The 13,541-nt window shown below is 44.3% G+C and overlaps 1 protein-coding gene across 1 annotated transcript; it reads right to left on the bottom strand.

The window, feature by feature from the left end:
* Nucleotides 1–1,404: 1,404 nt before the first annotated feature.
* Nucleotides 1,405–10,644, bottom strand: LOC307245113 (bromo adjacent homology domain-containing 1 protein; the record flags this gene model as incomplete). The annotated part of the gene is made up of 6 exons (XM_080020537.1): nucleotides 1,405–1,594; nucleotides 3,032–3,123; nucleotides 3,886–3,960; nucleotides 4,415–4,579; nucleotides 7,800–8,164; nucleotides 8,889–10,644. 6 exons carry the CDS (start codon nucleotides 10,642–10,644, stop codon nucleotides 1,405–1,407), a joined length of 2,643 nt encoding a protein of 880 aa, XP_079876663.1.
* Between the last annotated feature and the right edge of the window lie 2,897 nt (nucleotides 10,645–13,541).

The following is a 13,541-nucleotide window of genomic DNA, read 5'->3' as shown; positions in this document are numbered from 1 at the left end:
GCAAGTCACAGGAAGCGATGGAGGTGGACGGAGAAGACGCCAGCCCTACACTTCAGACGCCACCAGCCGTCTCATCTCCATCTCGCCTCCATCTCTTCACTGGAGAAGCTCTCTACAGCTATGGGCTCTTCAACCACCTGGGCCCAGAGTTCAATCTTGAGATTTGTCATGAAATCTCGATCAAATGTGCCCATTTTGGGAACCTGAGCCCAACGTTGGAGGAAAACACTGGTGTTAAAATGGGTGGGGTCTCGTGAGCCCTATGCTACTCTATATATACTGTATATACAGTATATATATAGAGAGAGAGAGACCATTAGCTGAGATTAAAATCATCGTGCCTGTGGATGTGGCATGGCACACACAGGCAAAGGAGGAGATTTCGACTTGATCCAAAAGACTACTTTTGTGGTTTCATCCTACTTAGTGATGAGCACACTCACACTCCCTCACACAAAGACATACTCATGCGCTTCATCGTTCCCACACACACACACACACACACACACACACACACACACACACACACACACACACACACACACACACACACACACACACACACACACACACACACACACACACACACACACACACACACACACACACAGAGGAAGTCGTGGCTCCTTCACACACTGGGGCAAATCATCAGGAGCTCTGCTCTCACTCTACAAGTGCTTCCAATGGCGGCTAAAGTTGTGAGTGAGAGGAAATAATGTGACCCTCGGTGCTATCGGCTTCTTTACCTTATCTGGTGCGACAGCGCCGGAGTCAAGCTTCCTTAGCAGGGTTTCAGTCTTAGAACCTTAGAACCCCAGTCCCTCTCCAACCCAAAGGGAACAGACAATACTGTTGTGCTGAGGCGCTTCGGGCCGACCGGAGCCCTGGGTGTCCCTCTGGGCGTCCCCCTGGCCGTCCCCCTGGGCGTTCCTCTGGGCGTCCCTCAGGGCGTCCCTCAGGGCGTCCCTCAGGGTTTTCCACATTCCGGCGGGTGGACAATCACGGTTGCAGCGATGCAGCCATGAGACATCTAACTGACGTGGAAGCCTCAACAAAACCCCGCCCAAGCCCGTGGCTCATTGGTGGGAAGATGAATACATCAGTCCAATCTGCCTTGCTCCTTACAATGGGAAAACCTTGGACGATTCCCACAGGAGATAAGATTCACATGTGACGTGAAAATCCCTCGTTGGACAACTAAAGGCATCTGTGCTTCACAATTCTTCCGGACCAAAAAAACTGTGAGGCTTAAACCTCCGCCCAAACCCAACTCCCCTTCCCTCTGGTGTTCGTTAAAGGGCCCCCCTGGTAGAAAGAGAGACGGGTTTTCAGTCTTTCACCCAACAGCCCCGAGCCGGCACCATCGGTTGTGGTGTTGGTTGGTGGGCGGGCAGCGGCGCCCCCCTACTGCAGGTTCTTCAGGATGCGTCCATAGCGGAAGTCGTAGACGTGTCGGCAGAGATAGACCAGTTCGGGGTCGACGTCAGTGGGCACGCAGCGGTGGGAGGGGGGGGCGAAGTCGGGGCGGCAGGGCACCACGCTGGCACTGCCGGGCGGGGCTCCCTCGGCCCGCCGCTTCACCAAGGCACAAAATCTACCGAAAAAGACAGCGAAACGCGGCATGAATCAGGGGCCTCAAAGTTAAGTTACCTCGGGACCACTAGCCATGTTGTCTTCTCCTTGTGGAACAACAAATCATCTGGTTTCTTTGTCATTTATAAACACAGTGCATTAGTGAATCGGCTAATAATACGTAGACTCATAATCATAATTCAATACGATTTCGATTCTGATATGTTTATGATTTATCTGCTTAATATTCAAAAAATACTGAAAGCATGTGGCTTAATGAAGCATTGAGTGATTTTAGAATTAACTTGTAGATTTAACAAAATATTAAAAATATAAGCATGTGGCCCAGGATCATGTTTGAGTTTGAGACCCATAGTGTAATAACACACACACACACGCACAAAACTATTTTCGTCTCATCAGCAGCTGCATTTGTCACTGTGCTGTGACATCATACCCAGCAGACTTCCACATGACGCCTGAGTGTGAAGTGATAATTGAAAGGAAGAAACACTTTGAAAAGACATTCCACTAACAACATGTGTGTGTGTGATTGGAGTGTGTGTCTGTGTGTGTGTGTGTTTGTTTTACTATACTTGTGAGAACTGGTCTCCGAATTGACTTCTTGGGTTTACAAGTGCACCAGAAACACAATCCTCACTTATACCCCTTTCCTACTGTACCAAAAAAAACTGTAACACCCGCTAACATCCGGCATTTGTCATCAGTGGGAAAGGAAAAACCCGGGTCTCGGTTTTAATCGGCTCCCCCTCCCATCAGCTCTGATGTGAACAGGACACTGGGTTGACCCGCTAGTTTTAGCCACTTTACCTGCACGATGTGATGCGAGTTAAAGACACTGCCGCACAAATAGACAGGAATATTTGTGTATCATTACATCATTTCATATCCAGTTTAGAATCCAAAATCAGAAGTTATTGACTTTTTTCCGCATGGTGGAGCGTGAAATGTTGTGAGTGTGGGGATCGCACCGTGGGGAGCATAGCGGAGAGCATAGCGGAGAGCCCCCAGGCTCCCTGCCGGTCCCTGCTGCCGAAGGACCAGTGGCGTGGAGTATCCATGTGTGGGAGCTCCATGCTTCCTCTACTGTAATGTCGGGACGTTCATGTACGATCCGATCGTTTTGAACGGCTCAAAATATTTGTTTTCAAGCTTTACATTTTTATGTCGTTGTTTGTTCAAGTTCCTGTCTCCTCTACTGTTTTGTTCCCAATCACACTGGAACCATGACACGCCCATTTTCCGGCGTGTTTGTGAAGCCGAACGTGGCAATGGGAAAGGTGTCAATTGCCTATTTTTTGCGGGTTTTGGTGTGAAAACGGTATTACTGTACCCGGTGTACTCGGACCTCACATTGATATCAGTAGAAGAATGTGTGTGTGTGTGTGTGTGTGTGTGTGTGTGTGTGCGCGTGTGTGCGTGTGTGTTTTCCCCTCACCTACAGTACTGGGTTAGTGGGAGAACATAGCATCTGTCTTCTATGCAGGCCACGCTGTTCTCATCTTGATGTCTCGAGGCAAAGATCTCGTTCTGAAAACCCAAAGTTGGGGGTCGTGAGGAACTCAAGTCAACACAAACAGCACCGCGAAAAAAGAAACAACAATCTCAAAGTTTCACTGCCGGAACAGAAGGAATCTTAATTAGTGATCTGGATTTGGGTTTGGACTTGGTCTGTTGCTGCCAACAAAGGAGCAATGTTCTTTTTTGCCGAGCGTACGCTGTATTGTAGACATGATTTGTTTTATTGAGCTCCCAGCTGTGAAATGGTTCTATCTTGAACAATTTCAGTCTCCCGTTATGATTCCACTAGAGCAGTGATTCTTCCATATTAAGGACCATCAATTTTTATTGTTAGATATAATTTAGTCTAAACTTACACATGTGTCTATACTAAAGTTAGGGAGAGAATAATGAAACTAGGATCAAAACAGTCATGATTGTACATCCTCTAATGGTACTGACGTCTTGTAAATGAAGTAATGGTGAAATTAAATATTTAATAATTTTTCTCGGGACCCTCCTGGACATCCTGACGGTCCCCAGGAACGTACGTGCATCTAACCGGGATTTTGCACAATTCTGTCACATGTTTCAATCAAAAGAAGTTTATTACACTGACATTTGTGTCACAATAGCGCTTTACCTGGCCACGCCTTTTTATTTACTCTAGTGTTGATAGAAAGAGATGAACCAGACATTGAATAGCAAACTTTAGGAGCGGAAGGAAACTCTAAGAATCTAAAAAGCAAACTGAACACTCATCAGCAGAGAGCTGTGGGGGCGTGGCCTCACCTCACAGTGCGCGCTGGGATCTCGGCCTCCCTGGGTGTGTTCGGGTCGGTAGTACCAGAACAGACTCATCATCAGCTCTCCTTGGGTGGCAGATTGACAGGCGTGAGCGAACGCATGCACAGGGAGACACACACACACACACACACACACACACACACACACACACACACACACACACACACCAAGCCGAGAACATGAGGTTCAGGTTTAACAATTTCTTCCTGTGAATTTCTGTCATTTTGTGCCTCCACCCACTCAAAAATTCCATCGATGGCAATCCAGCTATTTCTCTATACTGCATCCATAGCTCCATCCATCCATCCATCCATCATTCCATCCATCCAAATTTTTTATAACATATTTACACAAGAAATTTTTGACGAACAAAATGTCATTAATTTACTGTAACACAGCCAACATTTTACTATATCACGATACCACGATAACAGAATTCCCAGATGATATCGTCATCTTATATCGCGTTATAAATATTATATCGTCATAACGCCCAGCACTCCACCTGCTCCACCCTACCTGTTTTGGGGTCCTCCCAGAGCGCGGATATCTTGGCAACGTAGGGTAGGGACTTCTTCCGGGGGCCGGAGCGCAGCAGCACCGTATCGCGGATGTGTATCACCTCTCCATCGCGCTCCACCCCCTCGTAGCACTGCCGCAGTGCTGTCTCATCTTCTCCCTGTGACGGGGAAAGACAGAAGCACGACGCCATCGCGACGCGTGGAACTGAGCCACATGGTTCTCCACCCTTCGGAGCTAAGAGCAGGTGTTATCGCATGGTTGGGAGTTCTGCTTTAAATAGGCGTGGCTCTGCACAGATCAGTTAGAAATACACAAACAGCATATCTCCGGAAGTGAAAACCACTTTCATATTCTGAATCGAGGTTTTGATTATTGTCCATAATGTGGTAACCATCCAAGGTAGACGCCCCCCGAGCTGTGAGACTGTGAAACCATGGTATACTGTATGCCCCTGTAGACGCCACAGGTCCGTATGATATCATGCATGCTTTAAGGAAAACATATTTCACTGGCGACGTCATGGAGAAGTACTACACTACCCACAATCCTGCAGTGTAACAGCGACGTCTCTGATTGGTGGAGCTCGCTGTTACCATGGAAATGTTTACCACGTGGGCGGTGAGTTACTGTTACCACTGAACTCTACGGTCATCTACGTCACATTTACCACGGAGAGATATATTACAACACTATTATTAACAATATAAACACTATAATAACAACAAAGGTTCAATTGAAGAACAACGCTAAACTATCGTGAGGTTGGAAGTCGTTGGAAAGGTATCATTCACAATGGTTTATGGGATGTGTAGTTCCTTAATAATTACATACACAGTCTTGTACATTAGCCTTTTTTTTCCATTTTCCAATTCTGAATCAAATGTTGTATGGTCATAATTTATTGATTCATATATGATATGATTCAAAATTCATAGCTGGTTATCTTGGTTCCAAGGATTAAAACTCTTTAAATAAGGATTTTCTGAAACGTCAATAGAGTGAATTAATGGGAAATTGACTTCTGCAAACTGAACTGTTGAGCTCTATATGAGCAATATTAATAATTACTCATTCATTGTTAGTGTATGCAAATTTATTCATCCGGTACAGAATATCCATCTATATATTTATATTTCATACCCATACAAGCAACCATACTGGCACTTAACTTAATGTATTACTCCCTTTATGTATATTATGTATATTTTCTTATATTTGACTCTAATTTTTCTTATTTCTTTCAGACTGAATGACTATTTTATGATTATTTTTTATGGCAATTGTATGTACAGTAATTCTCCAATCCTTGCCTTGAATTTAAGATAAGATGAGAGAAATTAAGCTAAAACTTTAGAAATCACTCTGGGGAAATTTGGGTGTTACAGCAGCCATGAACGGTGTCCGGTCAAGAAAGGGATGACAAGAAAGGAGATAAAAACTTCAAAAAACAAGATAAAAATGACATACTGCAGACCTGCCAACCTTGGGAAAATATTTTGAGTACTACAATAGTGTAACAGGAGTCTCTGTGGCGTTTGAGTTACTGCAGCAGATATTCACACTGTTGCCGTCTCGTAACGAGGCCAATCACATTGTATGCAAGCTACTACGGCTGAATATATAAATGAATTTATCTCATTTGAATATATCCCTTGAAATGCATCATCCTGTGAAGTTACCGAACATGTTTACCAACTAGAGATGCACTGATTGCAATTTTCTTGGCTGCTTCGATTTCTGATTTTCGAAAAGTCTGACCTGTAGATTCTGATTTTCATTCAATACATAATAAAACATTGACAGTAAAATATATTTTATATTGTTGTCTGATCATTTTGAACTTTATATCCATGATCTGAGAAATAACATTTTCTCAACATTTGGTCTCATTGGGTAGACTTGCAGTACGTCGATGACAAATACATCCTGTGATCTGATCACACTGATGTGACAGGACAGCTGCACATATGGACTACTACTGCAATTTCCAGTTAACACAATAGTGAGATTGCTGACATTGTTGACACTGTGTGTTAATTATTGTTCATTATTCACTATGGAACAATAAAAGAACATGAACTGTCACAGAGTTCCAATAAAATAAAATAAAATACAACATGGACCAGTCACTGAGTTCTAGCAAAATAGAATATGGGATGGTCACCAAGTTCCAGTATAATTCAAGCTGTAACTCTCACTGAGTTTTAATAGGAGACAACATATTACATGGAAATGTCGAGTTCAAACTTCAAATGAAAGTCTCTTTCACCTTTAAGTGTAAATATATATTTATATTATATTTATATGGTACTTGCCATTCAAAAATAAATTGCAATCATTGCAAAAAAATGAAGAATAGTAAATGGCCGACTCTTCTCACTCTTGTTCCCTGGAAGTCCTCCGAGGCTCACCGTGCATAAAACCAACTGAATCAAATCCAACGACTCGTTTTACTGAGTGACCTTTCATCGCGATTGGAGCTCGTGCACTACGAACAACCAGAGCAGACACTCGGCTGCAGTGACAGTGATAGACACATACACATTCTTGGAATGCAATTTTGGAATATCTCACACCGCTCGGCCAATCACCGGTCATCGCCGATCAAGCTCAAAACAGTGCATCTCATGTTTTATATGTCAACATTACGATCACATTTTTTTGCTTGATTATTACTCCCCCACTTCCCATTGTACTCAGCAATGCAGCGTTACACCTCGGTGGAAAATAAGATACCGTGAGAGAAGAGGGAGGGGAGGGGTTACAGAACCACAAGCACAAAGTCATAGCATCCAGTCCAATTCCAAGTGATTGTTTTAAATATTTTAATTTATAAGTATAAATAACGAATAAGTGTTGACGAATAAGAATTGTATTGTATTCATTGATTGTTTTCCGTAATTAAATTACTATATATATATATATATATATATAATTTTAAGAATTTGCGTGGTTTCAGCTGGCATTTCGTACCTGCATATTTTGACCAAGAATTGTGTTGTTGGTACACAAAATGCGTGCGGGTTGGCAGGTCTGCAAACTGAGGAGCTAATTCACGAAAGGAGTTTGCAGCTTTTGCTGCTTGCTAAACCGGCGCAAATAACAGAAAAAGCAAGCGTCTACTTCACAAAGCACCCGCAAATGGTGAAATGCACCACGAACTGCACTGCCATGCAAATAGTGTCTCGGTGCGCCGCTGCTATTTGCACATATTTAAATTAGGTGTTATTCATCAATTTTGGTGCGTAGTGGCGTAAATGCCTAATGACTCTCCAATGGAGACCTGGCCGAATGAACGGATTCTGATTCCTCTAGTCTCCACTCTACACACACACACACACACAAACACATACACACACACATAACAAACAACTTACCGCGATGAAGACCTCTCTCTCTGTAGGCAATCCCACCGGCCGCCAGCCGTTGGTGGCGCGTCGCCGACTGACCCTCTTTTGTTTGGTGCCGCCAAGGCTCGGTGTGGGCGACGTCTGTTTCTGGGTCAGCTGGGTGCGGCCCATGGACAGAGAGCCATTGGAGGGCTTGGTGCTCTGCGGGCACTCCTTGGCCAGCTTCAGCCTGGCCGGGGGCTGCTCTGGCCCGGACAGCGGTGTCAGCAGGTGGGGCTTGGCCTGGGTGGAGGAGGGGGCGCTGGGGAGAGGGCAACTGGAAACGGGAGGGCCCAGGCTGGGGGGAACCATGAGGGAGGGGCTGTGCTCACCCTGATGGGAGGAATAACCCTCTGGAAAAGACAAATGAAAAACACTCCTCTTGTCAGAGAACGCCTTTTTCAACCCAAGTCATCAATCCACCATGATGGAAAGACACTCTCTGGCCTGGGGGATGCTTGACATAACGCATCCAAGCAACTCCCTGAGGCTAATGTCAGAGTGGCTCTTTAAAGAACCTAAAAAACATCAATATGTGAAGTAATGGTGTGTGATATAGCAAAAGAAATAACATAACATGCATTTGTGAATCTATAGATTTACCATTATTGTTTCTTTTGCAATGACAGTGTTTAAAAAGTTGTATAAATACCATACCTTTTATAATTAACTCTGCCGTTTAAGCCTTTTAAAAATGTGCTATTTCAAAGGGTTCTTTCATCCATTGATTTTTATTGCCATTAATGGGAGATGATCCCTATATCTTTCTGATCCACATTTCCGAAAATAATAATGATTATAATGATTGTAGGCATGTTTAATGTGACTCGTGCAGCTTGTGAACCCAGACGGAAAGGTACATAAAAGCAGATAGCACTTTGGAGGGAATTGTTTTGGGCATAAAATATTTTTTCGCTATTTAAGATTCATGAAGCTGTCATTTTGGAAATTTGGCTCGCTTGAGATATTATATTATCCAACAGTAAATGATGAAAGTACATATATGATGAACGGTGAATACGATAATGTTTAACACAGAATAACTGAATAAATCATCGACTTGTATGTTTCTCTCACCTGTCTTGATGCTGTGTGTGCAACCAGTGCATCCTGTGCTGAAAGAACACCCCCTGCTGGTGACAGGGGGCAGTGCTCTGTAGGCATAGCTGCTGATCCTGCAGGCGTCGCCGTAGCAGTGTGAGCCCATGGAGCCACAACAGGCAGGGTGGGCCAGTCCTGAGGCATGGGACACGCGTGGACCCAGCAGCTTGGAGCCGCTCATCCGATTAGGGCACAAAGTGGAAGGAGCAAAGTTCAGAGGTTGAGAGGCCAGAGTCGCTGACGTCGTTCCAGTGTGTGTGGGGTGAGCGATGTGGACGTAGTAGCTGGAGAAGCAGTGCTCGGCTGTGCACAGGCACGGATGGGGGCTGAGGGCCAGCGCTGTGTGAGGGTGGGAATGGGTCAATGACTGCGTGGTCACCAGGCACTCACGCTTCACAGGGGGCATGGCTGAGTTGAGAGACTGCTCGTCCGAGTCCCCATAGGCCTGCTGGCCCAGGAAGAAGGCCAAGCGATGACAGTACTCCACTGAACCCTCTGGGGGACAACAGTAGAAAGGGCTCAGCTCAGCCTCCACCTGCTCCTCTTTCACTGGCTTCAGTGGGAAGCCTAACATGCTGCGTGACTGGTAGCCTGGCTTGGTTAACCGATGGGTACAGCTGCCTGTCTCCCACTCCACTTTGGGCTCAAAGTCAGCTTTTTTCTTGCAGGCTGTGCAGCCTCCATCCTTCTTCTTTCCCTTGTTTTTTTGTGTACACCCTTTTTCTTTCAGTTTGACCCTGGTTTGCTGCTTTAGGGTAGAAGCCGCAATTGGAGCCTTGCAGTCTGTTGTAATGGTTGCTGGCGGTAAAGCCTTGACTCTCTGTTTACAGCTAGCAGAGGAGCTGGTTAACTTCAGCAGAGCTGCAGCATTCAGGCCAGCCAGTCGCCGAGGTGCTGGAGCATCCAGGCTCTCCTGGCTAATGCAGCCTCTCTCATCTCCTCTGCTGGATTTTGTCTTCTTAAGTTGTCTGGATCCTTGAGACAGCTCACGCTTGAGAGGAGTGGGGGTTCTACCAGTGCTGCTTCGTACAGTCTTAGGACTACCAGGAGCCCGAGTCTTGGCTGGTTCAATATCCAAGGAACTGGCTCCACTACTGGTCTCCTCCTGCTGTCTCCTGGCCTGTTTGGCTGCCGGCTGTGGGTCAGTGGCTCTTTCAAGCAAAAGACTGTTCACTGCTTCAGCATTGAGAGAGGCTAGTCTGCGCTTTCTTGGTTCTGGGACGTAAACAAACTCATCCCGACTGGAGCTATTTGACTTTGATTTGGTTTTTGATGTAATCTGTGTCTCTTTTTGTCGACGTTTACGTGTCCTGGATTTGGATTTGCGAGAAGGTCGTTGGTGACCGCCATTTTTCTCCCTTTCTTCAGAACTTTCCTGTTCGCGGATGCCTTCCTCCAATCGGGTGAGAAGGACGTGGCAGCTGAGCCCCTCCCCATCGGCAGCCGTGGTCCTTCCTCGCAAAGGATATGACTTCCTGTCCCGTTTCTTCTCGCTCCTTCGGTCCAGTTTCTTCTTTGCATCTGCCTTTATGATCCTCCTCTCACTTATCCTCTTGGCCTGACCTTTTCCTTGCTTGACAACCTCACCAATCTTCTTGGTCCTGCCAAATCGTAGCAAGCGCTCAGGCCAGGCACTGTTCATGTTGTCACCATTTGGCCAATGAGGGCAACTGTCCCCCCTCTCTGCGCTGTGGCTCTTCCTGACAGAACCTTTATGCCTGGTGTGAGTCATTACATGCTTCCCCACGGGGCCTGTGGAAAAAATCATATCCAGGTTGGTAAGTCTCAGGTCTTCCCCATTTTCACCATGTCACCGCAATGCATACAGGAGAACATGAACCTGGATATCAGAAAAAGTAAAGTGGAACATGCTACCCGTGACTTGAATTCCAAGATGGGTTGCATTTAGATACTGTTTATCAAGCAACTATGACCAGTCAAAGTACTTGTCTGTAATTCTGCCACTCAAACATACACTTATACTCATACTCTCACACACGAGACTTGCAAAAGAGCAGTTATGGGTAAGATCGCTTGCTCAAGAGAAGCTTTTTATGTGTTACTAGGGATGAACGACTACCATTTTTACTGAGTAAATGAGTGTTAAGTACTTAATCTTGGCATTATATTGAGTACTGATTCAAATACTGCAACCTTCAGTTACAATTATAGCAAACCAATTATGTTGACCCCATGTCTTTCTTTTTATTTAAAGAAATGTACAGAGAAAAAAGGGTTTGAGCCTGAAAGGTTGGACCAGAGAGGGAGGTGTGTGAAACACCGCCCGAGGGTCAATTCCAGGAAGAGATAAATATCTTGGTTGTGTGTTTGAAGTAGTCCCGAAAGAATGTTTAAACACCTTATTATGTTGGATCAATAGAACCTCTTTAAGTGATTTTTAATCGTCGCATTTACAATCTTCCACTGCACATGCAAATCATTAACAGGCCAACAGAGACTTAATATCAGCTATGAGGAGCCACACGTGCCGAGATGATCAACGGCTTCTATCTTGCTGTAAACGGGCTTCCCAATCTGAAAAACTACCACCCAACATCACTTGAAAGCAGGTAAAATTCTACTTCAATTGCACGTTTTAGTAAGCAGAGACTTTGAATCACGTGCACAGCGGCATTCTGCACGCGGCAACTGACCCTTAGGATCTTGCTGCTGACTGGACAACACACCACCGGCTCGCATATCATTGCTAATTGTGAGATATCCCATTGCACAGCTGGACACGATGGACTACGCATCCAATCCAAAAAAAAACCACATGGAGTGTTTTTGGTTGCTGTTATTGCTTTATTAAAACAGTTTTCCAGGTGAAGAATAACCGGTGAATGTAGAGCGATTGTTTGTTTTATAGACTCAGACCGCCTTGAGAAATTGACCTCGGGAATTAAAATGATCTCGGACGGGATGAACGTCTGCAATTTCTGCATTAGCGAGAAGCAAGAGAATCTGGAAGTCTGGATTAAGAAGATATAAAGATAGTGAAAAGTGTTCATGTTTGGCCCAGATTACACACACAGCCGTTTACCTTGTCTGTCAGTGTAGATCTGCATGGACACCAACTGCTACTGCACACAAACAAGCTGGAATAAAGAGAGCCTTGGCAGAAACGCGGGGTAATTATATTTAGGCTTTGCTGTTACATCGCAAAGCTACAGCTCCTTTGTGCCACTTTTTCACGATTGTCGGAATATAATTGAATTGTTCCAGCGCGCCGCCGCTTAGGGGGAACCCCCAAATATCAAGTAATTCATACGCGTTGTGAGAACGTACATGACAGCGCGAAGAGGAAGTCGTTAGGACTCGCCACCGAGCCTCAGATCCACTTTGTTCCGACCGTCTTCCTGCATTGGATCCACTGGAGTGGAGCTGCGTTCCACCAGAGCAACCTTGTGGAATCTCTCACGTTATAATGTAGACAAGGACGTGTTTGGGAAAGAGGGAAATGCCACGCGGCCATACTTAGATCGACCAAATGGAAGCCGTTCATGAAACAAGACTCTTGAACATCTTTCAGATCCGTATCTGTGACTTTGATAGAACTTGTGAAAAAACATTTCTTATTAACACAGAATAGGAAAGGGTATGTAGTGTATATTCCTCTATATCGTACGGGATAAAAAGCTCTACTTCAAAGAACAAACATCTTAAATGTTAATGTATGGAAGGTCAAAGGACCAACTTCAACTGCGCTGTATTTTATTTTAAAGGCTACAGCTTGGAACTAATTACTCAGACAGTGTTTCTCAGCATTTGATTTCAGCGGCATTCGTAGTAATGACCAGTCAGGCAGAGGAAGGGTGTTTGCATACATTATAAAAAATACATTTATTATTGCCATTCTTTCAGTCTAGCTATTTATTTTACACGGAGTGCCATGAATAAGTGTATGCACGGGGAATACAACACAATCTTCCAGTGGGAAACTAAAACAGTTGGTCCAAATCGTAAAACCAAGGCGCTGATATGAAATATTCACCGCCTGGTGCTGCCAAACACAGCGCACATGAGCTTTATATGAGTGCTATCAAATTGCAACCAAAATGTTGTTTTATATAAAAAGAAATCATTTTTTCCTGTTCTTGTTCCAATTTAAAGAGCTGCATAAAGCTGTTGAACAGAAATTTGGGCCAAACTATTTCCCACTTCATTTAAAAAGGAGGAACATGCAATCCATATACAAGAATTAAATAGGCCTACACTTCAAAAACTTTGATTTATTCTGATCTGTTTTATCTTTTGCTTGCTTACATGCTTTACTCATGATCATAAAAATGACATCAAATTCTTACGCATGTCTTACTAAATTCGATTCAGACCAATCACTGCACTATATAACAAATCTATTTGAAACGAGAAAAGATGAGACTATCCCATCAAATGATGATGAGAACAAACTAAATGTTTGTTTGTGAGAGGATCTAAGTTTTTAATCTATCCAGGTTAGGCCCTTACAGTCAGTTCCAACATTTTCTGAAACTAGTATTTAAAAAAAATTATGTGAAAGCTGCCAAATCAGTACAAATTTTTAGTTATAACAGCCTTAATCTAAAAAGAAAGCATGATTTTAACACACCAGCCACTGTATTTGTTTTGTAGGGGCGGAATGCTGTA

This window comes from Zeus faber (genome assembly GCF_960531495.2).
Source record: "Zeus faber genome assembly, chromosome: 2".
Taxonomy (NCBI): domain Eukaryota; kingdom Metazoa; phylum Chordata; class Actinopteri; order Zeiformes; family Zeidae; genus Zeus; species Zeus faber.
This window is presented reverse-complemented; position numbering and strand designations above follow the sequence as displayed.